This window comes from Paramormyrops kingsleyae, chromosome 16 (genome assembly GCF_048594095.1).
Source record: "Paramormyrops kingsleyae isolate MSU_618 chromosome 16, PKINGS_0.4, whole genome shotgun sequence".
NCBI lineage: Eukaryota > Metazoa > Chordata > Actinopteri > Osteoglossiformes > Mormyridae > Paramormyrops > Paramormyrops kingsleyae.
Genome location: NC_132812.1, coordinates 16,817,192 through 16,842,267, shown reverse-complemented (window position 1 = coordinate 16,842,267; position 25,076 = coordinate 16,817,192). Strand labels below are relative to the sequence as shown.

Here is a 25,076-nt window from a genome sequence, read left to right as displayed (position 1 = left end):
TTTCACACTGAGCATATACAGTACAGAAGTGTAGTGGGGAGGCAGGCAATTAAACAGGTTTGTAGGTGCTTGCAAGCAATATATAGGAATGATAACACACTTTCATAGCCAGATACAAAAATCAATCGACAATCAGAATGTTTACTGGGTATAACAAATTACTGCTTATACATACAGTCCTCAGTAAAATATGCAAAAACACTTTTGAGTGTAGTAAACCACACACATTACATGCTGGATTTTATCCCAAGGTTATTTAATAGAATACATGATAAAAATTGAAATGCAATGCATGTAATAAATTAAGGAAAGAAATTGAAATAAATTAACTCTAATGTACAGAGAGAACTCTCAAAAATCTTGCGGTCACAGGCAAAAAAATGCATACAAAAGAGATTAATACAGGAACACATTAACCATACTGTGAGTTGATGGCATGTTTAAGTAACCTTTTCCTAGCAAAATACAAAAGCTAAATATCCCACTGGTCAGACTGAATAAATGGATACTCAAAACGGATAGATTATCAATACTGCTGTTGACAGGTTTTTTTTTCCCAACAAGTTTAGTAACTTATATACAAAAGATAATAAGGTGTATTGTCAGGTTGTTTACATACTAAATAATTTCATTCTCAGGTCCTGCATTTAAAATGTGCAAAGGCAAAATAATAACCTTCAAACTGTTATTCTGCATACCAGTCTGGTTAAAAGACCAGATCTTGGTAATACCTGAATACAAATAATTACATTAAAAGACACTAAAATAAAAATATATATGTGCACAAAAGGCATGTGATAGGCTCACATCTACAGAGGACAGTTTTGAGTTGAGCTAAAATGGTGGTAATCCAGGCACCTCATGCAATAAATCACATTAATTTTTAAACTCTTACAGGGAGCTAAGTCAACTCATGCTTAGTAAGGCATACATTCACATTGTGCCACAGAACAAAGAACTAAGAAAATAACCAAATACAGCAAAACAAATACTGTCTTTTTCCTCTAATTACTCTAAATTTAAAGGAGCATTTATGACCCAACACAAAAACCATTACGTCTTTGTATTAAAGTCATGTCATTGTGGCTTTATAACTCCACGATTCCTTACAGCAGGACTGTGACTTTTACTTTCGGATGCTGGTGCAGCTTCAGACAAAAGTAGGCTGAAGGTCATCTTTAAAATTTACCACTGGATGGATGATGTGGCAGTAGCTAGGGAAACCACCGGACTCGCTGTCGGACGTTTCCGAGGTGGTGCTGTCCATGGACTCGTACTGTCTGTGGGCGCATGTCTTGCAGTACGAGCTGTGGTAGCAGCAATAGTTCTCCTCGGAGCTGCTGGAATCAGAGTCGGAATAGCAGTACTGATCCTCATGCGGCTCCTGCTCTTCCCGGAGGCGCTCGCTCTCTGTAGGAACGTCACTGGGATCGCACCCTGTGGAGGACATGATGGTACAGGTACGGGTGGCTCCTCCGTGGAGTCCTGAAGAGGCTCGTTTCTGCCAGCCTGGTGAGTGGCAGGCCTGGGCCTCTCCTTCCCCTCCACCGCTGATGACCCCGGAGTCTGAACGCTGAGGCTGTGATACCGTGGTGTCAAGTTCACTTCTGCTCTGGCTGACGGGAGGGTGCTTATTTTGGTAAAAGGTGGCTGCACTTTTGCGGTGTACAGAGGGCACAGACCGTGAGTAACAATATGAAGATAGACCAGCCCTGGAAGAATGGAAGGGGGGCCTCCTCTTCCTCATGATGTAGGGGGAAATGCCTGGGTAGCAAAAGCGGTAGGGGAACTTATGAGAAGACTCCTCAGGACTGGGACTGGAAGGACCTTTATCCCATTTTGGCGACTTGAGGGACGTGGTAATGGCATCCACACTGAGGTCAAGGAGGATCTCCTGTAGCTTCTCACTGCTGACAAAGTTATGTTTGCCTCCCAGTAGAGGTGTCTCTCGCTTAACCTGAGGGACCGATTCTTCAGCTCCAGTGGGAGTGGTATAGCTTAACGGTTGATGCTCAGTATTAGTGACACTATCCAGGGGACTGCCAGAATCAGCCCGTTGTACATCACTCATCGACAGATCCCTAGAACCAGGAGAATCTATAGAGTTGAAGACTGTTGGGATCATAGATAATGTCTCTTCTACATCACTTTCATTCTTGCTGCCCTCAGGAATGTAGTCTGACTTGCCCCCTGCATAGTCAGTGTCCTTAGGAACACTTTCACGTGGCCTCTGTGTAATTCTCTGCCCCGGAAGAAGAGAATTGGGAAGAGGAACATCCATAGCCGTAGTGTCAGTCTCTGACAATGATGCAGCAGGTTCAAGCTGCACTTGCGTTATTTGCGTGGAGGAGGAGTTGAGGTTTGCAGAGGAGTCGGTCTCGTGATGAGCGCCAGGTCCATCAGCTGACATCAGCTTCAGCAGCTTCTCCTTAGCGTTGTTCACCTGCTCTTGGAGGCTGTCAATCACAGCATTCTTCTGCAAAGCAGGACAACTTACACTAGTGACCAAAATCGTGGGAACACCTAGCATTTTTGGCATTCTGCTTTAAAAATTACTACACAAATATTGCCAGTAATGTTTACAAATATCATACACTGGATGATTAAATAACTGGAGTAACTGGAATAAAGTTCTGCAATCTGTATCAATTGGAAGTGTTTCCATAATTTTGGCAACTAGTGTGGGCAATTTCTTCATTACAGTTCAGCCATGCTAAGATAGCAAGAGAAACAGGGGAGGAACAAATAAATTATATGGGGGTGGGACAACGAAAACACTAAAAAATAACAACCAATATTTCTAATTTTATACACTGAATGTGTTCTAAAACAATTGTGTTTATACAGAGAATATACGTCCCATTCCAGGTCGAGGCTTTATTTTGCATTGTCGTTCAATACCAATATCTGACCCTTCATACCAATGCTGACTGATTCATAAGTGCCCTTTAGAATCATTGTCTGGCTGCCTGTAGGTGTTGCCATTTCACTGGGCATTGGCTATTTTCCGCCCTCCTGTACAGCTTTCGGTTTAGCGAATTGGCATTAACAAATTGCTCCCAGATCTTCCATGCATGTCAATGGCCATGAAAGGCGACCAGACAGAACCAAAATAATCGCCAGCTGACTCAGGACTTGTGCTGTTGCTGCCCTCAGTGGATGGAAAACCTGTTGCATTTTAATTATGCATCTTGTAAATGGAACAAGGCAAAAAAAAACTTTGCTTAAATGGAACATTTAAACAGTCACACTTTATGAAGAGCAGTACATGCAGCGAGAGCGTCACTCAGGAGGTGTATGACACCGGCTGAATCTCCACATGCTGACCGTCTCCTCAGCTTTACCTCCATGAGAAGCCTCTTCACGGAGCTGTTCTCCCCCCGCAGGTAGAAGATCTCATCCTCGCTGTACATGGACTGCAGGCTCTTGCTGGGGCTGCTGAAGTACTTGGCCATCTGACTGGAACTGGGGTTCAGCTCCTCCTGAAATTGCTTCCATTGGGCGACCTGGGTGGTGGAAGGTTGAAATTAAATAATGCTTAATTTGCCATTTGTGCAAGTACTGGTACATTGAAATGCTTGTTTGTTGCATATCGCAACTTGCTCTTCATTGAGACATATACTGTCAGAAAAATAGAGTATCGATTTGTACCTTTGTTGTTGCTGTTGTTGTTTGTTGTACTGTCAAGAGTCTGCCAGTTGTACCCTGTAACTGTAGGTAAATGTACCTTTTAAGGTAAAGAAATGGACCATGAGGAACATTTTTGTTCCATTGGGGGCACACTGATGTTGTTTGTACCTTGCGGATGTTCCTCAGAGTCCATTTCTGTACCTTAAAAGGTACATTTACTTACAACTAGGGTACAACTGGCAGTGCCTTGAAGGTACAGCCCCAATGACAACCAAAGGTACAAATTGGTACTCTTTTTTTCTCTGATAGTTGACAAATTGTATAGAAATGTATACAGCTGAGAGCGAAGCTTGGAGGCCCAAGTGCAGGGTCAGCCATTTATCTGGTACCCCTGGAACATTCGGGGGGTCATAGGCAATGCCTAATGGCCGCATAGAGATGTAACAATCCCAGCTGGGGCTGGAACCAGTAACGTTCTGACCACGGGTACAACCTGCCTAACCTGCTGAGCCAGACACTGAAAAAAGTTTCACATGTAAAGGCTGTAAATGAAAGGGCCTCGTGCAACATCTCACCTCTTTATTGTGTGGGTAGATTGTGTTCATTAAGCTTTTTGTTTCAGGCAGTGTCATGACAAAAATACTTTTGTAATATATAAGTTTGTGCTCTTTATATTGTAAAATAACGACAGCTGCAAAGAATTAAGTATGTCAGGAGTAATGAGTAAAGATCATTATGGCTATTGATGAAGGAAGCAGAATCTCTGTCCCAGAAATTGCCTTATACTCCTTATCTTAAATAAACTGCTTCTTGTTTCACAGTAATTCAGAGAAGAGGCAGTCTAAGAGGACCTAGATGAGAGGTCCAGATATTTCACCTGAAGAGATTACAGGTGATTGCTATCTGCACTGGAGGTCCTGAGTTTGAGTTGTCCTAGCCAAATAAGATCCACATATTTCAGAATTTGCACATATCCATGTTAATTCATTTATTAACCGTGACGTCCCCTTCCATGACCTTCATTTTGTTTCATTTTTATTTTATGAGCCTATTCCCTTAACGGGAGATAAAGGAAAGCCAAGAGCCATTGAGCAGACACAGGAGTTAAGTGCTTCTTAACCCTTTTAAGTCATGTGACCTACATATGACCTTTTAATTAAGGATATTTATCACATTCACATTTGTTTTCCACTTCAGTTCTTGTTCCAAATCCTTATCGAGGCAGTTTTCCTTATTTTCATTTGTTTGTTTCCTCTTAGGTAACTTGCAGTTTTTGTTAAATGGATTTGGTAGGAAGCGAACGCCTGGTGTTTTGAAAACAGCCAACACCGAGGCCATTGTGACTGTGCACCTTTTTGCTCTCATCAGTGAATGGGGCCTGCTGTGTGTGAATGGGGCCTGCTGTGTGTGAATGGGGCCTGCTGTGTGTCACTGCAGAACAAAACATCATTAAACAGCTAAGGGAAGAGTGATAGCACCCATCTCTTAGGTCCTACGTCTGACAGAGGATGGGAGTCAACAGTTTTTGTACCACCTGAGAGTCTGATTGACAATGGATGCAGCCAAGCAAACGATAGTTTGGTAAGACGTGTTCCATTGCTAAAAGGTGAAATCTGAAGACGAATGCTCACCTGAGGCACAAACAGCAAGCAGTTCGTGGCTAGTGTGCAGACGAAGATGGAGCCAGAGACGACACTGTAGACCACGTTTGGCCACGATTGCAGAAGCCTGGACACAGGGATGCTCAGAGCCACAGAGAGGGTGACTAGGCAAGCCGCTGCCATTATGGTAAGGGACTGGTTCACCGGGGGCCAGCTGACATCGTTTGTTAGACCAGCTAAGTATGTCCCGTATAGGAGGAGACTGCCCTGGGGAGGGGGAGGATAGAGGAGGCAGAGAGACAAGAAATTGTTGGCATACACCCAACAGGTCTTGTCTACAGTGGGACAAGTTAAATGAAAACAAATGACCCATACTTGTTACCATGAATTAAATGTCATTCACTGTGCAAAGAAATGGTGATTCACTTTTATTGTACTGTGCGACAAACACAAGCGTTAGCAATGTATTCAGTTCTAGTCAGCATGAATCAGTTCTTTTGGGATTCCTGCAGGATCTTCATTGTAGACATGCTGATGCAGCAAGCGGCAGGATGGAGAAAAGCTACTGAAGGAAGCAGCAGCAGCACGACACAGTGAGTGTGTCTGCGTGTGCACGCGTGTGTGCGTGTGTGTAAGGGATATGGCACTTGTAAGGGAACGGATGACGTGGTGCTTATTACTGACTGGGTGATACAGTGTCTCATGAATGAAACACAGTACCCTGAAGGTCACTGATTCAAGGCCCAGGAGAGGCCCTGCTGAAGAACACACTTTAAATAACCTTACTTACTCTAGTCATCCAGTAAGACAGTCAGCTGTAAATAGACATCAGTTCAGTTTAACTTTATTCGTACCCAAAGGTAAATTTGGGTACCACTTATAGACATGGTGGTAAAACCATAAACTGTGATTAAAAACAGCAGTTATCCAGATACATGCGAATGAAGTAAGTCCATGAGGCAGAGGGTGGGTAGGACTGACTTGTCCATTTCACCTTGAGCACTGAGAGAAGGACGATCCAAATATCAGAGTAGTGTGAAGAGCAGAATTCCTGCTGGAACAAGGAGTAGGACACTTCATGTTCCAGCACCTGTGACACAACAGAGATGGGGCTAGATCACAGAAGAACAGATGCAGACTTAGCCCATTAAATGGATTAATGTGCCACCAGTATCTGCAAAGATCCCATTTAATCACCATTTTTCTACCAGAACTTACTCTCATTTTTGAATGAAAGTAATAGATTTAGGGCGAAGGGTGATTTGAGAGGGAAATATACTGTTAGGGATTCGGGCGACTTGGTGCGAAGGCCGAGGTGTGATACATGCAGAGAGGAGGTGGACGACCCACTGGCGGCTCAAAGGACAAACGGGGTTTTTTAACTGAACTAAAAAAAACACAAGAAACAACTTACAAAACAAAGGACCATGAGCGGTCAAAAGTAGATGGGGATAAACAAAGACTAATTACAAAAACAGGGCAGGTAACATACAACTTCACGAACATTCAACAAATCACTAGCAAACTAAACAGAGGCAGGGACTTAAATACAGAAGGTAACAAGACTAACAAGGGACAGGTGAGATTAGTCAACAAGGTTGGGAAAACAGGTCACGGGTGAAACTAATAATTAACTCAAGGAACTAAAACTAAGAACTAACCAAGAAATAGGGAAAAGAGAATCTAACACTGGAGGAATAACAGACAGGTAGAAACACAAGCATGGGCACAAAGAACGAACCCAAAACCAAATATGAATCAGAAGACACAGGAACTAGAAAAACTATAATACGACACAAATGAAACACTAGGGAACAAAATACAAAAACAGAAGAGACACAATTCAAACACATGACAGAGGGGTTCACAGACAACCACATGCTCGACGAGTTGAGCCATGCGGCCGACAGGGAGCTGGGGAACAACAGGGGAACTGACAACTGGAGGGACGGGATGACCAGCGACACCTGCTGGCCAAACAGGGAAGGGACACAGAGTGGAACAGGAGCTGACCCTGACATACACATAGTAAAGGAATACATTCTGGAGGACTGGCGGCCCGGCATTATGAACTTTAACCCAAACTAGAAATCCTTCGTGGTATTCACAATTATTCCCACCCAATCAGATTTACTCCATCCATCCATCCATCCATCCATTTTTATACCCGATTGTTCTATGCAGGGTCACAGCAGTGCATCCCTATCCCAGAAGCTACAGGCGCAAGTCAGGGAATAATCAAATACGGGATGCCAACCTATCATTGCATTTAAACATTTATAACTAGTGAAATACATGTTCGAAATTAAAATGGATTTACAAATAGAATGAAATAATAGATAAAATCTACATTAAAATAAAACAGAATTAAAATAAAGAAGAGATGTATTTCATTGTGTTCTTTAAAATATCTATTTTGATTTCTTTATAGAAAATTGATATAAATACGTGTGGATGGATAAGACTTCAAATAAGGGCTATGTCAGATGTCATCTATCAAATGCAATTTATATCTGATTCTCCCAAAGGAGGGGTTGGCAGTAGGTGTGACGTAACAATTACACCTGGGTAAAATGCAAAATGACTCTGTACTGTACCTTGGCAGCGGCTCTGATGGACTTTCCACACTGGAGTGGGTCAGTCAGACCCCAGGTGCTCAGAACCAAAACATCTATCAGAATCAGCAAGGCCACGAGACCCATCAGCTGGGAGTCTCTGATGATCTGAAAGCACCATTGTTCCACTGGTGAGCACTTTTAGTAAAACTGAGCTCTGTTTATTTTTATGACACGTCCTCACCAACAACACGTCAACAAACACGTCGACAAAGAACCAACAGGAATGCATGTTTGCTTGAAGCAATATCCGCAATTGATGTTGTACTATACTGAAGCAGTAAGGAGAGCAGGAACAACAAAGACTGCTAGTGCAGTTACAGCAGATGCAAAATGTAATCTTTGGGGGATCCAGGACCGACTGATTATCCAATCCCACCCTCCACACCCAGCTCGAACATGCCAGCCACATACAAGTCAAATAAGGTCTGCAGGTATCATTACTATAAATTATCGTTATATACCTGTTAACTTCAGCTGGCAGGACTGTCATGTTATATATGTCAGCGAAGAGCTTATTACCTCCATCTCACTCGTGGCGCTAAAAATAACAATGTGACGGTGACATCATCTCCTTAGTATGATATCTACTGGTTGATGAATGGTAACAAAATCGCACAATAATAAAGCCTCATCTCAAAATTCATGTTTTAATTAGACCACAGCAAATATTTCTGGTATAGCTTAACGTTAAAGCATGCTCGTCCATGATTAGAAATGGGCTTAGTACTTCAGGAAGCACTCTGGGCAGTAGGTACTGTAGCGTGGTGGTTAAGGGCATGGCATTGTGCACTGAAGGTGATTCAAGTCCCAGGAAGTACTCAGCTCTAGGGTCCTCAAGCATGGTGCTTAATCCAACCTGTTGTAGTCAAATGTACAGCTCTATAAGTATATAATTATATGAGCTTAGCATTTAAATTGGTGTTGAGGGACATGAGACCCTTGAGTTTACCCATTTCCATCAAGTGACAAAGAACCTGCTCACCGATCCTCCTCACTGCTTTGTCATACCTCTGGGAAATTACCATAATTTCAGGTGTAGCCCTTCTAGCCCCTATCTCATTTCTACTTATCCACTCGCGTAGCTCCTGTCAGACAAGAATAACTATGCAATCCAGGAAACTGGAAATACAGCTGAAGCAGCAACTTCCACATGCACCGGTACTCATTTAAATTTTCTCCCAGGGCCGGGGCAATGTTTGGATTCCCATTTGAAGTTAAATAACGCTCCTGATAAGGGTACGACTGGGGTTCATTTAAAAGGCTCTGGATTTTCTGAGATCACAGATGTATCAATGTGTTCCTATAATGATGGATTACGTATTGAGAAAAAAAAATACACCAGACTATTTAAATGTATTAAGTACGCAGAAAATCCCAGACAATCCCAGAATGAATTGCCTCATTAAAAAGTTGTTGCCCTTAACGTTCAGCCTATTATGACAAGCTACCCAGGTGAGCACCACAATAGCTAAAGCTGATATTACTGAGGTACATGCTTCCAGCCAGAATTCCTATATGAACTTGATGTGCAAAGTTTGATGCTTTTATTTGACCTGTTAAATGTTTTTAAAGAAGTACAAATCTGAAACGGTAAAATATAAAATGTTTTTGGGAATACAAAATGACCAGGTCTACCTTGGTGTAAAAAAAGTATCCTAAACATAAATTGTAACTTATTGGACCACTGTTGTAGCATAGACAGCGAGGAAGAGGAGAGGTGAAGGCACCTACCACCCTCTTATCAGGGACACGCTGGGTGAACACCCGGTACAGCCTCCAAGTTTTCCCCAGGATGGGTCCGAACACCAAAGAACTACCAATGCATAGGGTCCAGATTCGGGCCTGGAACAGAGAGGCACAAGGTCATGGTTTCCCACAATGCTCAGGGGCAACAACTGTTCAACATCGAGCTGCCAAAGGGGGTACGACCGTACACAGGCATCCAGTGAAGAGTTACCATGTGACGTACAAGTGATACATTACAGACATTTTATTAAGCCACATCTCTCAAGCACAGACATGTAAACAAGGCAATCTAAAGCCCATAATCTTTCTGACATTACATTCACGCCATACAAACAGAGACGTGCAGGAATGCCAAGTGCACTTACTCATCAGCTCGTAAAATCAGACCTCTGACATACCATACCAGCATTTCTGGTGACTTTGCCATCCAGAGGAAGGTCAGATCTAAGAAATGTTTTTTACGCATGACTGACAAACGCTTGGCATTTATATTTCCACGGAAAACAGCAGAGCTTGGAAAAAATACTTTATTAATAATAATTATAGTAAAATACTTATTCACATCATCTTCATTCATTCATTCACCTTCTATACCACTTTTCCTATGCATGGTTGCGGGGCGTTAGGTCCAGAGACTATCCTGGTAGCTACGGACGCAAGGCAGAGAATAATTCAGGATGGGACGCAGTTCACATCCACTTTTATGAAGTGGAAATCAATGGCATTGCACTGAGGTTAGGGCTAACAGATAGCGCCCTGCTGTCGTGTCATTTCCTCCTCTATCCTAGTGTTCAAAACCCAACCTCCGCCAAACACCTTTTGTGTTGTAACTTGCATCTCTCTGATAAGGAAGGAGAGTCGTATGAAAATGCACTAAACGTGAACGCCTATACCTCTGTCAGCACCTTCAGCACAGATGCTGGGGTGACCCAGCCTCTTCTTTGTCCACACGCCAGCCCGTTTGTGGCGGTGGTGACTTCAGCTGCCAGGCATTGGTCTTGCCATCTCAGGCTGAACTTGCAGCGGTCGATGACTGGCCGGTAGCCTGCTCCTCACCTCTAATTACCCAGCGCCGCATTCGTATTGCACTGCATTGCATCCCGCAAACAACCAAGGGCATCTCCGCTAACCTTTTATCTAATGAGTCTTGTACCACCTTATCCATCAACCAGCTACCGATGGACTTATCTGAGATCACAAAGCATATATACATACACACATACATACGTTTGTAACAAAACTGATATTGGATAGCAAAAAAAAGACCTTCTGTCTCAAATCTCTATCCTCTACAAAACAAAAATCAATCTGCTGTTTCTCGATTCCTTTACACATGTGGTTTACAGGCAATAACAATGCATAGATCAGGCCCAGGGCTGGAGCAGAAGGCAGACCTTAGCTCCTAGGAAATATGCAGCCACCAAACATCAATAAACCTGCCTGATCTATCATGCCCCACTCAACCCCCTCCACCCCCGGACGACATGTTTTTTCAAATCAGTCAGTTTTTTCTTCAGCACCCCCCCCCCCAAATAAATAATTAACGTTACACCATATTTATTTCCCATTCCTTTCTCTTTCAGCTACGGAGCCCCAGGAATATCGAACCCGGCCCATAAATGTAACTCTTCACTGAAATCTCCTGCAGGCACTGGTTATCCAGCTAAACCATGGCCCCCTTTCCTCTCAGGCCCACTTACGTCCCCCCCCCCCCCCCATACGCCTCAGCAACAGCAATTCTGCAATGCTAGCTTCACAGCAAATAGGCTTTTGTTAATTTTTCAAAGAGAAGAAACATGTGAAGTGGTGCTGAACGTCTTTCCTGATGATGCAGTTCTACAAATGAGTAAGCAGAACAACGATACGTCTGTGGAAAAAGTTATTAATATTAATATCAATATTAATATTAATATTTAAGATTTTTCAGGCCTACCCAGTTTGGAAAGACACATTTTATTCCCCTTGTCTTAGAACATGAGACATCCCCAGACTTTGACGCGTTTCAGAATAGCTTCAAAATTGAAATTCATAGACGATATGCTGCGCGACAGCCCGTACCTGCAGCACGGTCTTGGGCCCAGCGCTGGGAAGGAGGGACTTCTCCTCCACGCCAAAGAGGAAGCCACTGCTGTACGTCAGCAGGCTTCCACACAGGGTGAGAACGTTCAGATTGGGACTGGACATCTTCACTATCCTGAGGAGACGAGGCACAGGGGTTTAGCGGGAGCGCGGAAGGACAAAGAACGGATGCTCCCGTCACAGAGGCAGACGCTGAGTTCAGAAGGCAGTAAACTGTATTCCCGAATATACACTACAAAACAGAAACTCTGTCATCAACACGTTTGGTAGAAGTATCGAATGATGGCATGTTATTTTTGAAATGTTATATAAATACTGTGAAATATTTGGTAGAGTTTCATGAATTACATAGATTTATAATGACAAATAACTTGTATACAGACATCCCACCCCTCCTGGAAATTGACAGTAGCACCCTGACACTCACGAATGGTGAGCAATGTCCCAGAAATCTGTTGTTCTGCGGTAAAATTTAACACCACAACCTCGTCCCTTCCAGTCAGCAAATTTTACTGCCAGCCTAGAGACCCAGTTGACTAATTTCACTACCTGCCCCCCTCTCCTCCTCCCAGTTGGCAAAATTTACTACCCACATCCCAACAAGCGCCCTCCACCCCCCCTCCCGCACTACACTTGGGTGATAACTAATTTTTAATACCATCTCATTTCTAATATCATCCAGATATTCTAATTCCAATAACGTGGCTGGGGGCATCGGAATATTTTCTAACAAAAATATCACAGTATACGATATTACCATAATACTGCCCATGCCTAGCCAGCACCCCCCCTCTCGATTGTCCCTCCTCCACCTCCCTGAAATGTGTGGGCATGGATGTGGCATATTTTGTTATTAGGCTGAATTCCCCTTCTTTCTGAGATTTTCAGAAGTTCCCTCAGCTGAGCTGGAGATTACAGGTTCAGCATCAGGCAAGCAGGCTGGGTCCAGTCCTACAGGGAGGTGCGGTCCGGCCCACTGACTCGGGATGTACGTACCTATTGTTCCTGCAGCGCAGGGTGAATGTCAGGAAGAGCAGGGCTACCAGGATGCCGGATGATAGCAGCGTCCACACCACCGCACGCAGCACGGGGGACAGCGGGCGCTGAGGAGCCTCCCAGCCTGCCTGAACCCACAGGGTGGGACGGGACACCACAAGCAGTGAGCTGAAGTTCACCTGCAATCGGGGGTCCTGAGCCCCGCATAGATACTGAGACATCTAAAGGGGCGGGGCCACAAGGGCACTAGCCCCAGTTGAAAGCTGATAGGCCCCGGAGTGACCCCTCCCCTGTCACACACCGATTCAAAATATATCATTGATTAATGATAAGGTTGGCCCCGGTGTATAAATTAAGGCCCCTCATATGCCCCACATCACCAGAAACGCCTAGAAACACCCTGCAGATACCTGAAGATGAACCTTCACCACAAGTCCTAATTTTCTATTAGTTATTTCTTTAGTTCACTTAGCAGTAAACGGGCACCAAGCCTCAATCCTCCCATTACTAAGTGTTTCAAACGTCTAACATTGACTGGTGACATCATTTGTAAGAGTCAGTGAATCAGTGTGTAATTCTGGTGGTTCATGTTCACAGGACAGTGAATCAGTGTGTAATCACGGTGGTTCATGTTCACAGGACAGTGAATCAGTGTGTAATCACGGTGGTTCATGTTCACAGGACAGTGAATCAGTGTGTAATCACGGTGGTTCATGTTCACAGGACAGTGAATCAGTGTGTAATTCTGGTGGTTCATGTTAACAGGGCAGTGAGTCAGTGTGTAATTCTGGTGGTTCATGTTCACAGGACAGTGAATCAGTGTGTAATTCCGGTGGTTCATGTTCACAGGACAGTGAATCAGTGTGTAATTCCAGTGGTTCATGTTCACAGGACAGTGAATCAGTGTGTAATTCCAGTGGTTCATGTTAACAGGGCAGTGAGTCAGTGTGCATTTAAGGTTTGTGTTAATAGCGCCACAGTGAACCAGTGCGTATTTACAGCGGCAGTGCATAATTACAGTGCTGAGTGTACACAGCCTCTGAAGGAGCACCCAGGCCTCCCGGCTGCTGATCCAGGGGTCGATGACGCAGTGACCAGAGCTGCACTCCCTGCTGCAGTTCAGGGCTGTGTCCATAGCGCCAGCCGGCAGTAGCCTGGTCTTACACCATCATCCTGACGCCTCAGAGCCAGACTTACACCCCTGCAGGGTTAGAAGACAACATCAGGCTGGTGACTGTCTGCCTTTTCAGGTAAGATTTTTCATGGGCAATACAGCAAAATAAACTGCATCACTGCCAAATTCCCACAATATATGCCGACATCCCACTTCTCCCAGAAGTTCCGGGACTCTCCGCAAATTGACCGCAGCTTCTGGCTGCCATGATTGATGCGCAATGTCCCAGAAATCTGTCGCTCCACTATTCAGCAGCAGAAAATTAGCAAGAAGTTTTATCACCGCAACTCCTCCCCACCTAGTCAGCGAATTTTACTGCCCCCCCCCCTCTAGCCCTTCTTGCCAAATTTTACCTCCAGCACCCCTCTGCCCCCCAGGTGACGCTAGGCTTGGTCAGTATCTAATTTTTAATTAAAATTTTGATGTAACAGTCCAGATATTACACTGTGGAATATGGTATTTTCACGGTATTTTAAAAAGTGACGCTATTCTAGTATTTCCCAAGAAAATTTGCGGGGTGGGGGTGGGGAGGTATTACCATAATACCACCCAAGTCTAACCTAGTCAGCCCCCCACCAAGAAACCGATGATCATTTCACTTCTTCCACAATGCAGGGACCCAGGTAATTGTCTATTCTGCTGGCAATGTATACAATATATACTTTGGCAGGACTTTGTCTGGCTCCCTTTGTGGCTATCGGGCCCTGGACAGCTGTCTAGGCTGTCTATGCTTGGATCTGGCCATGATAATGCCTATATCATGGAAGAGGAATTTTCTAAATATGTCTGAGAGCAAGCTCACTAATCGAAAGAGGCCTTGCAGAGGAAGGTTACATAAATGAGATACCAAAGGGGTGAGCTTTATGTGGAAGCGTCCTAATGTGTGAAACAGGTTCAGGTCGGGGCTGTGGGCCACATTGTAAGTAATGGATCCTGTTGCATTTGCGTTGAAGTAAGAGCAATGGTTCTCATCACCCCTCATCAGCTGGAACCTGGGGGCAAAAGCGGCCTCCTTCTAAAGCTCCTGCTGACTGCACATTCACTGTTTTTTTTTCCCTAAGCAATGACTTTGTGAAGTTAGAAATTCCACTGGACGAGAATCACGAAAATATTTTTTTCTAAGTGCGTTTTTGTTTTTCTTCTCAGCATTCAACATCCTAGAACATTCACCTGAATAACAGTCTGTTTAAACCTGGATATAAATTCTCAGGCCATTGCACAAAGAAACCTGGCATTGTGTGACTCTGCTGTGTACCTCACAGTGCAGTATGCACCTTTACTCTGTTCAGGAAAATTCTTACATAATTACTTTTTATAATCATTTTCACTTTATGTCAGTTCAGAAAATTATGATTTTCTTTCCCTCTGGTTCTTTTTTGTAAAATTATTAAAACCATTTGACTTTAAAATTCAACTTTCTTTACCTATATGCCTGACAATTATTCTATTCACCACAAGAGGGTGCTGTGCATATTTAGAAACACTTCAAGTGTGGCTGATTCAGAAATTTCCCTTACGTCACTTGGGAATGGCTAATAGGGAACTGTAGTCCTTTTACAAAATCAGCCCGGCAACACTGAGTGTGGAAGGAAACGTCATATATGGGATACATCATAAAACAGGAAATTACTTAAAATTAATTTTCACTGATACACTTAACAATGATAGTATTTTAAGTGTAAAAATATTCATTATAAATATTTCTTTTCAGATTTCCTTAACAAAGAATACACCTGCCACCTTCTCTTTGGGTGTGTTATAGTTTTTGCATAATGTTCCCTAATTTTTTTCATTTATTATCGGGTGCCTTCAATATATTCAAAATGTCCTGTCTTCTGTCTGGATCTGAAGGTTTCATTGGATTATTGTGATTATTAATGTTTCAGACATACACTGCAATATTTGGTTCGTGAATATTTTTCACTCTCTGATTTACTGGCATGCCACTGAGACTCTGCCTTTTGTGCAATTTTCCACAACCCTGACCAAATAAGCAGCTGTTTAATGATGGATGGATCTGTCCATAGAGTCAAAGAATGTCACCCGAATGATGCTGTTTAATAATAATAATAATGAACACTTTATTAATCCCCGTGGGGAAATTCTTTTTACACCTCCCTCAACTTGCTCTTTGTAGAGCAAGCTGTCCGCGAAGGGCAGCCACCTGTAGGAAGCTGGGGGTTGAGGGTCTTGCTCAAGGACCCGCAGACGTGCTGAGGCTGGGCTTGAACCGGCGACCTTGTGATTACAGGCACACGGCTTACCCAGACTCCGTAAATTTCTCTAGGTTTAAAATTAGGAATGGTACGTTTTTTAGTTTTATTTTTCTTTTGGATACTGGTTGGGGTTTTGTAGAAAATAATTTGTATAAAGGCAGAATAATTTGATATAAAAATGGGTTTTTTTACAGCAAGTTACAGCATGATACGTCATTTAATTCTGAAAAGGATATCTATAATTAATGCCACATGTATAATCTATCACAATTAAAATGCTAATTACCCTCTGGGAATAAAATTATCCTACTGCCACACGAATAGTGATAAGAATTATTTATTTATATTTTTAGCAATTTAAAACAGTTAATTTCTTTCCCTTGTCTATCAGGGTATAGTCATCTCTCTGACTTTTAAAGTTTCCTGCTCGCAGAGGCAGCTAAGTGTGGCATTTCCTGTTTGCAATTTACAGAACAGTTATATCCATTTAACATCCTCCATTTTGCCTGGGATTTCTGTCACAAACAAATAAAGGCTGCACAGACTGGCCACCCCTGTACATGTTGGGAAAAATAACAAACATTTAATTGGAGGCATTTAAATGCATTTAAGAAGGCTTTAATGTGTAGTCATTGTTTGGTTTGAGCGTCCCCTGTTCCTGGTTGACTAAGCACTCACACTCCCATTTGCGCAACATATCGCAACACGCAATCTACGCGCAACGTGCTATTTCTGTATCGCAAAATATTGTCCATTATAAACGGGTTACACGACGTGCCTTTCTAAAATGCCTGTTCAAGTTGACCACCACCTGTATTTTTTCCCGTAGCATTCCAGGCTTTGTGTGGGCTGCAGATGACTGTCATATCCTGAAATTTGCAGCGGAAGGGTCAGAGAGGTTGTGCTGCACACGATACCGGATTTACAAAGAGCTCGACCTCTCCTTAGTGAGGGGCCCTGCATGCACCGCGTTGGCGGAAACACGAGCCCCAAACACCAAGACAACCGCCAGAGAAACACACTATTCTGTCCCTCCTCGCATCATTAATTCTAAAACTGATATTGGCACAAAAGTATAACGTAGGTCTACAACTTAAATTAATTGGTAAATTAAAATGGGCATAGGCCTACTTTAGGAAAGGTTTCCATTCTGCATCTCAAATTATATTTAATTAAAACTTTCAATGCCGTCTCTCCTGTTACTTAACTTTATTATTATTATTATTATTATTATTATTATTATTATTATTATTATTGGGTGGAAAACCATTTAGTATCATTATTCACAGAAACCGCAAAAAACGATTTCACGTCAATGTAACTATTTTAATTCGTGCGCATAGTTATATTTAGGCATATTTATGGATCTCTAATGATGCCAGTTATGCTCATTTTTAATTAAATTTTGAAAAGACAAATGTAGGGATATACCTGCAACCTTTATTTTCCGAAAAGAAATGTAAGAGTTTGACAAACGTGACGTTACATACAGATGATTTAGTAAATGGGTCTCGCTCATTTCGCCGCGTGTCTTTGCCATAGGGTTTGCAGACTGGCTATTAATGTACAGTATGTGTTAGGTGGGTTTACTCTCCTTTCTTCAGAATGATGAAAATGCATCACACTCCCTGAGGCCTACAATGATGTAAGCGCTAAAGAATTAACCTCACGCTTAGAGTTTAATAATAAAAAAAAACATTCGTGGGGAAACAGTCTAACACCAGTAGGCTAATACTGTTCACTTTTATAAGTCTTTATAACAGTCATTTTGACATGAAGTCCTCCACTAATTTTAATCAATGTTTTCAAGCCCATTCTTTTTACATATTATTCAATCTTCTTTTAAAATCAATTTTAGCAGACTCCGATCTTTGACCATAGCCTCATCATTTTAGATTTCCCCTTTATTATTCTTTTTTTTTTTTTGTTATCGTTTGTTTTTAATATTATTTTGTAATAGGGTGGATCAATGAAAAGAACTGCAGGCGGACAGAACTGTTTGGGGTAGGCTGTGATATTGTAAAATTCTTCCTGGTGTAATCCTTTTAGAAATTTTGCTTAAGCTGATCAACACTAAGAAATGAAGCCTACTGGGGTACTCCCATTCACGCGCAGCACAATAACACCGTAATTCAAAGGGAATACAGGAATTATCCATTAGCGTGTTGCACTTTTTAAAGTAGTAAATGCAACATGTTTCACCCAATTACACTTTTAAAGTGACAATTCTATTGATCATACAAATAAAACGTCGTCTGGATCAACGTGCAACTCAGTAGTGGACAATGCAAACTTGACAGTGTTCTTGAAAAGTGTACAAGATTGTCCTAAAAATATTAGTTAATTAACCGCTTAATTTCTTTGCCTCGAGGTTCAAATAAACGATTTGCTATAAATTAGGGTTTGAAATGTTGCGATCAGCTCATGTCCAACACATATATTATTTTTGGCTTGCAATGATCATATAGCCTATTTCAAGTTATATCTCAAGTTATATCTCAGATTCTGCATATTTTTTCAGACATATAGACTACAAATTGAACATCTTGGATGGTATTTTGAAGAACTTTTCAGTTTTACAGTAAGGGGATAATACTATGTGGACTGCGTTTTGTGCTACTTTTGTAGCTCTTAAAAGGGGAAATATCCAAAGAGACCACACGTACCTGTGCGCGAGGCTGGTGCCATTACAATGATGTATAATCCCAGCGCTTCCCGGCTGTCCTCAGTCCGTGTCTTACAAAACGAAACAAAATTCCTAAGGGATTGTGCCTTGGCGCCTCGATTGCTTAAAAAGTGATTTCGTTCATCCAGAAGTAGCAACATTTTTAGTCATTAGCAATACTTAATACTGATTCATGTTAAACACTGGGAACTTGCAATTAACGGATGAAAACCGAAGCACATCACAGAAACCGGGACAGGAAAAGTATCGAGAAAAAGGAGGGTACAGGAGAGGCACGTCTCAATTACAAAGTGTGGCTTTTAAGCAACAGTACTAACATGGGAGCGGGAGTGTGGAAGGAGGGAGAAACACTGTCTGGGTGCTCAAGCACGTGCGAAGTGCCGAGAGCTCAAATTTATGAAGCCTTTCTATGTAAATGAATACGAATTACTATATAAAATCCACGTTCCCGCAAGAGGCAGCGTCACATGTAGAATCATTCATTATCCGGCACACAAATCATGTAGGACTACTATAAACGCAAAACGCGCATCTACCATTAATATCGGCATAATTTGTGAATTCTTTGCACTTTCAAGTGGTCGATCGCAGCCGCCATAAAATAAAACCGTGTCCCGCTAAAAAGCATCACAAAGAATTAGTTTAGGTAAAGTGATTAAAATAAAAAAGGAATCATTAAAATAAATATTCTTCACGTAGCCTTTTTACACGTCTGTAATCCTGTGTTTCGCGTCTGGAAAACTTGCTGAAGATTTATCATACAACTGATTATGCTTTAAAAAGTTGACATTGCGACATCCATTACATAAGAGAAGCAGCTATAAAATTAAAACGAATTTTAAGTGTATAACGTAACGAAAATAAAAATCGACTTCTGAAATGGTTTTGACAATTAAAAAAAAACTTCTACTGATTTCAGCGACCACTAATAAAACAATATGTAGACCCCACCCCCTGACCAACACCCAGGTGAAAGATACGTGGTAGTCGGGTTGGATGACACATGGAGGAGGGGGGCAAACTAGGTGTTTGTTGATCCGCAAATCCATATCGTCAAAACAACTCATTATCAGACCTCACCGTCCATTGTTGCTGGAAACAAAAATAAATGTATTTTTTTCTAAACCCAGCCACATTACGGCATTAACAAAGAGGGGAAACATATTCTGTGTTTTCTGAGGGTGTTGGCTTTTTACTCATATGCGTTGCAGCTGCGCCAACACATCCTCAGACATCTTTCCGAAAGGGCAGCCGGTGAAATGTTTCTTGTGCGTTCAAAATTTCTCACCCAGAGTCAGAGAGGTGTCTACTGACTTTACTAATCCAGGGAAACCCGCTATGAGAAAGAAGACGGAGTTATTTCCGTCCGCCAATTGTTAACTCAAAAATGCACTTCAGTGAAGGGAGGAGAGGGAAGTATTCATTTCAAATGAATTATGGGTAATGTGCGATTAATCGGATACAAGCATAAAAATGAGTGACGTGGCAGATATCCTTTTCTGTAGGTATGGAAGTCCCTGCAGAGCACAAGTTTTATTTAGGCCCGGAATTCCTGTTTCTGTCCTGCGTGATTAACACAGTACGTCCATGGACCAGTAGATGGCAGTGTTTGCTATTACCAGTAACAAACTGCAGTACTTCGGATGGAGTTGAAGTCCGTTCAGTGGACTGAGCAATGTTCACAAGAACAGATATGCAGAAACATTATGTCAGCTTAACCCGCAAATGCTCAGGGGACTCATGCTTTAATTATACAGCAACGCTAACTATTGCGTTTCCACCAGAAAGGAATGTCCTTTTCCATTACTGTAGCCGGATCCACACCCATTGTTCCATTCTATCCTCCATTTACCCCGGTGTGGATACAGAGTCTGTTATTTATCTTGCCCACTGTGCAGAAAGTAATCTCTAATCCATCATAATGATCAGGATCAGGTTTACTTTGAAGCAGGTGTAGTGCATCCAGACTCATGTTGCAACAGAATTAATATTTCACAAGGGAACATAAGGTGCTATTTGACCAGCTACAATTCTGAGAGACCCATTGCTAGGTTAGTTCAGTCCACCATCTAAAATGTCCAGACAGGGACAGGCTTATTCTAATAATGAGTATGGAAAGAAGTGTTTTCCAACAGTCCTAGAACTCACTGTTATCATAGAGTCTGGGCTATTTATGTTATTATAAAAGGGCAATGAAAAACATGAGGGTTCCTTAAAAATACTTGCAACCAGGCTAATAAAAACCAACACACAGTAAACCAAAAACCTTTCCCTATCTCCCGTTCTCAATGACAAATCTTTGCATGGTGACTTAAATTGGCCAGCCACCATCACTTCACTGTGTCATTTTGGGGAGACCTTTTTCTGGTGCCCATCCTAAAGTCACATCTCAGAGTAAAGCTGGAAGGACAAATTTGGGCCCAGGTAAGCTGAACTGGCTATCTACCCAAGTAAGGCTTTGCAAGGAACAAATCACACACTACAACAGCGGTCTGTAACCTTTTCTGTACCACAACCTATTTTTTACCATGCCAACTCAGTAACGACCCTATATTAAGTATAAGTTTAAATTAACACTATGCTCAAGCGCACAGTGCACTCTGCAGTTTATGCCAATCAACGCCTATTGCACAAATCTGATTGGATGTGCCAGTGAATTTTGCCGGTTTGGCTTCTTGGATTGGTCGAGTGTTCGCTAGTTTTGGGTACCGACCCATGGGTAGAGAATCGCTGCACTACAATAAACCCAGCAGGACTTGGACCCGTCACAGTTACAGAAACAAGGTCCGCGAACTCATTCACCTTGTTTACTATCTTATCACAAGAAGCTCATCGACAAAGGAAATTAAGATATGTTTTGTCAACTATTGCATGCGATAAAAAATTCTATTGTCCATAAATGCGCAGACAAAACCAACAACCAAAGTAGTTCCTAAAGACAAAAAAAAATAACCACGATATTTAGTGCAGTTACCATTACCATAGAGCGACACATAGAGTAGAAACTCTTACTTGTTTTGGTGTCATGGTTGTTTTTTGTCTTAATTTCTCTTTTTAATTAAGTATACTGAGCCTGTAGCCTCTGGGATGGGCTCCAGACCCTCACAACCCTGAATAGGATAAGCCGTTTCTGAAAATGGATAGATGGATGGATAGATGGATAGAATTAAGAAGACGTTTATTGCTGTTTATCTGAACATTTCAGATATGACTAAACCAAGCTGACTAATGCCCATTTTGACTGCTTTTGCTCTCAGTTATTCAGTTTAATTAAATTCAGTTCATTTTTATATAGTGCCTTTTACAACACAGTTACCCCAATGCAGTGAACAAGAGCCTGTTATCTGCCCAATACCCAAAAGCACCCATTTTAATTATATATTTCAGTTCACAAGCAGCAGAGTTGATGTGGCGAAAGGGGCAACGTCAGCACCAAAGTCAGCAGTATCTGAAGTGACAGTGATGATACATGACTGGGGCCCTAGCAGAGCGCAAACACAGCGCTGACCGCATCAGGAGGGGGAACTTTGACTCCCCCGGGTGACGTCCCTGACGGTACAGAGAGACAGAAGGGCTCCGCGGTACCGAGCTGATCACCCCTAGATGTCCGAACAGCTGAGTCACTGAATGTCTTCAAAAGACGACTTAAAACACACCTTTTCCAGAAATACCTGAATTAACACTTCTGGCATTATACTCTGTTTTTTTCCTTTTATAAAAAAATAAAAAATAAAAAATAATAAAAACGCACTTTCCCAACAGAGTATTAGATCGATGGTATTCATAGCCTTGGTATTATTGAGGTAGTATCGGGAAAAATTCATTGTAGAGTCTTAAAGCACTTATGTAAGTCGCTCTGGATAAGGGCGTCTGCCAAATGCTGCTGTAAAAAAAAATATCAGCTAAGCTGGCAAATCCCACAAACAAGATGCAATATACATTAGCCAGAGGGCCACGGTGTAATAAGGGTTGTATTCTTGCTCTGATAAGTTTCCCCTGTGTCATGCAGAGACCATGCCAAGGCAGGGTGTCTGCGAGTATTCAGGGCGGTCATGCTGCCCAGAATAAAGTCTCTGCCTTGTGCCAGCAGTATTATGGCCGCTGACTTTTGCTCTCTAGTTTTACTGTGGTGAAGATGAGCTTAGTGCCTTTGTTGCTATAATCAATTCCTGCACTTGCTGCAGTCCCTATAGGACTTGCTGCTCTGTACGGAATTTTATGTCACTCTATCGCTTGAAACATGTATCGGCCTTTTCTCGACGGAGAGGGAACACTCAATGTAATTCAGATTCAAAAATTCTGGTTTTATTATCCCAGCAGAAACTTAAGAAGGGGCATTTTAATGGTAAAAAATAATTTACAGAGATAGCAATAACTATCAATTAAAATCTGAGCACATTAAAGAGTAGAGTAAGAGTAGATTACCTTTTTCAGTTAGGAATTTGGTGTCAAATCATATCAAGTGTCCAGCTGTAAGTGGTCCTCCTTCCAAACATTCATCTCAGTATAATAAATATGATAAAATTAATGTCCATGGTAATGTTTCTGTAATAGAACTTAATCTTCATTTTGGGTGGCTTTCCACTCATCCTTTGTTAATTCTGTCTTACTCTTGGGTAAACCCTGCACTAGGATCTTCATTTCTTTATTTTTTATTTTTTGCACGTGTGTCTTAGTTTTCAGCTGACAGGACTATAGCACCCCTCTGGCAATCACGCAGCAGCGGTAACACAATCCTCATGCGGCTCTATGCTATCACAGGAGGTGCAATTTTCTTGAAGTGGCAGGCAGGACACGCATGAATGCTGGCACGGTGACTGCATTCGTAATGAGTTCGGGGGGAGAATAGGAACAAAAAACAATATAGGGAACCATTTTCTTCCTTTGAGAATAACAAATTGGCAGAAGGTTGGACTCTGCTGAGAACTTGTCAAATTAGAGAAAATTATGACATCACATTGCTGCTTTGTTGCATGTTAACACGATTGTCATTCTAAGCTTTTTGATTAGTCAGCTTAATGTTGTTTTTATGTAGACGTTTTGGGATTGTATACCCATCATTAACGTAGGTGAAGATCTAAGTCGAATATATTTGTTTATGGGTGGTAAAGATAACCTTTCTGGCCCAGTGGTCCACCATCGATCTGGAAGGGTCTCCATAAATCGATCCTCTGCCTGGCTAAGGGACGTCCTTGCAGTTAATTCCATGACATGAAATCTGTTTGACCAAAACTTTTCACTGTCTCATTTCAAATTGTTTTAACTTTATAAATGCCTCATGAAGAACTATAAAAATTATAATTAGGGAATAGCTTTATCAAATAGCTGCTAACTTCCATGTCTTCTCCTCCACTGCGCATTATGTAACTGCTCTGTTAATCTAATTGGGGGGGGGGGGGCTTTTTAGGAATTCACAATCTGTGCTAAGAACTTGAATTCCAAGTACAGGGAACTTATCAGACTACTATCATGACTGTAGAGGGTGTTGTTATTTTTCATAACAAGTTTGTGTACTGAATAGTAGCACATCTCCAACCCCCCCCCCCCCCCCACCCCACACACACACACACACACACACACACACACATACCACCCAGTCGAGCTGCCAACCCACGTTTACACATTATGTGTTTGTCAAGATAGCCAGAATGCTCAGAGAAAGAATTCAGTCAGCAGACAGTGAACAGTATTCAGTAGACCTGGAGGAAGTTCTACTGTGTGACAGTGGGAAGTCCAATTCAGGCATAGAGAGCTCTACAGAGGTGAAAAGCATTGGAACAAAGGTCAATCGAGCCAAAGAACAAACCAGGGGGAAAATATCTGTCTCTCAAACCTATCAAAGCCTTCGGTTCCCTGCTCAGGCGAGAAAAAAGGAGAAAGAGAAGCAGAAATGGATTTTGTCAGCATTGTTTGGAAGAACTTTCTAGAGAATAAAGGACCCTTAATGTTGTGTAACAAAACAGCGTCTAAAAAGGCAGCCTAAATGGAAATACACGGGGCCTTTTGTTTTGAGGTGAAAAGGAGGTGCTTTGTATTCTGTCTGCATGATGTAATGATGTTGATATGCAAATGTGTCAGATACAAACTCGAAATTTGTTCTCAACAGCAGCTGGCTAACTAGCGGAATCAGCTGTATAATGTACAACGTTACTGTTTATATCTCAACAATGCAGAGTATCGTGAAGAGTGTCGTATAGCAGCTGCATGACTGGAGAGCAGATTTGCTGAGTGCATCAAAACAGATTCAGAAATACCAGTGAGTGAAAAAATGCAACATGGTCTGATGAGTTGTCCGTTGACCATTGATGTGAATTCATTTGGCAATAAGCA

General features: G+C 42.1%; 1 protein-coding gene across 2 annotated transcripts; it reads right to left on the bottom strand.

Annotated features, from left to right (window-relative positions):
* Positions 1–121: 121 nt before the first annotated feature.
* Positions 122–19,643, bottom strand: gpr156 (G protein-coupled receptor 156). 2 transcript variants are annotated; one of them, XM_023828848.2, is made up of 11 exons: positions 19,283–19,643; positions 18,727–18,796; positions 13,689–13,871; positions 12,671–12,798; positions 11,654–11,789; positions 9,581–9,691; positions 7,829–7,954; positions 6,226–6,321; positions 5,262–5,498; positions 3,345–3,506; positions 122–2,476 (listed from the first exon to the last, which is right to left on the bottom strand). In XM_023828848.2, the coding sequence occupies exons 3-11, from the start codon at positions 13,803–13,805 to the stop codon at positions 1,151–1,153; spliced, it is 2,439 nt and encodes an 812-aa protein (XP_023684616.2). In that variant the 5' UTR covers positions 13,806–13,871; positions 18,727–18,796; positions 19,283–19,643; the 3' UTR covers positions 122–1,150. The 2 variants fall into 2 exon arrangements, with proteins under 2 accessions (XP_023684616.2, XP_023684617.2); XM_023828849.2 differs by lacking the exons at positions 18,727–18,796; positions 19,283–19,643 and adding an exon at positions 16,872–16,941.
* Positions 19,644–25,076: the final 5,433 nt, after the last annotated feature.

Excerpts from the sequence above, each read along its gene's own strand:
- gpr156 (XM_023828848.2), bottom strand. The coding sequence starts at position 13,805 with ATGGACACAGCCCTGAACTGCAGCAGGGAGTGCAGCTCTGGTCACTGC. Across the intron at positions 9,692-11,653 it reads GGCCCAAGACCGTGCTGCAG|GCCCGAATCTGGACCCTATG; the intron begins GTACGGGCTGTC and ends TCTCTGTTCCAG. Across the intron at positions 2,477-3,344 it reads TGAAGAGGCTTCTCATGGAG|AAGAATGCTGTGATTGACAG; the intron begins GTAAAGCTGAGG and ends CCTGCTTTGCAG.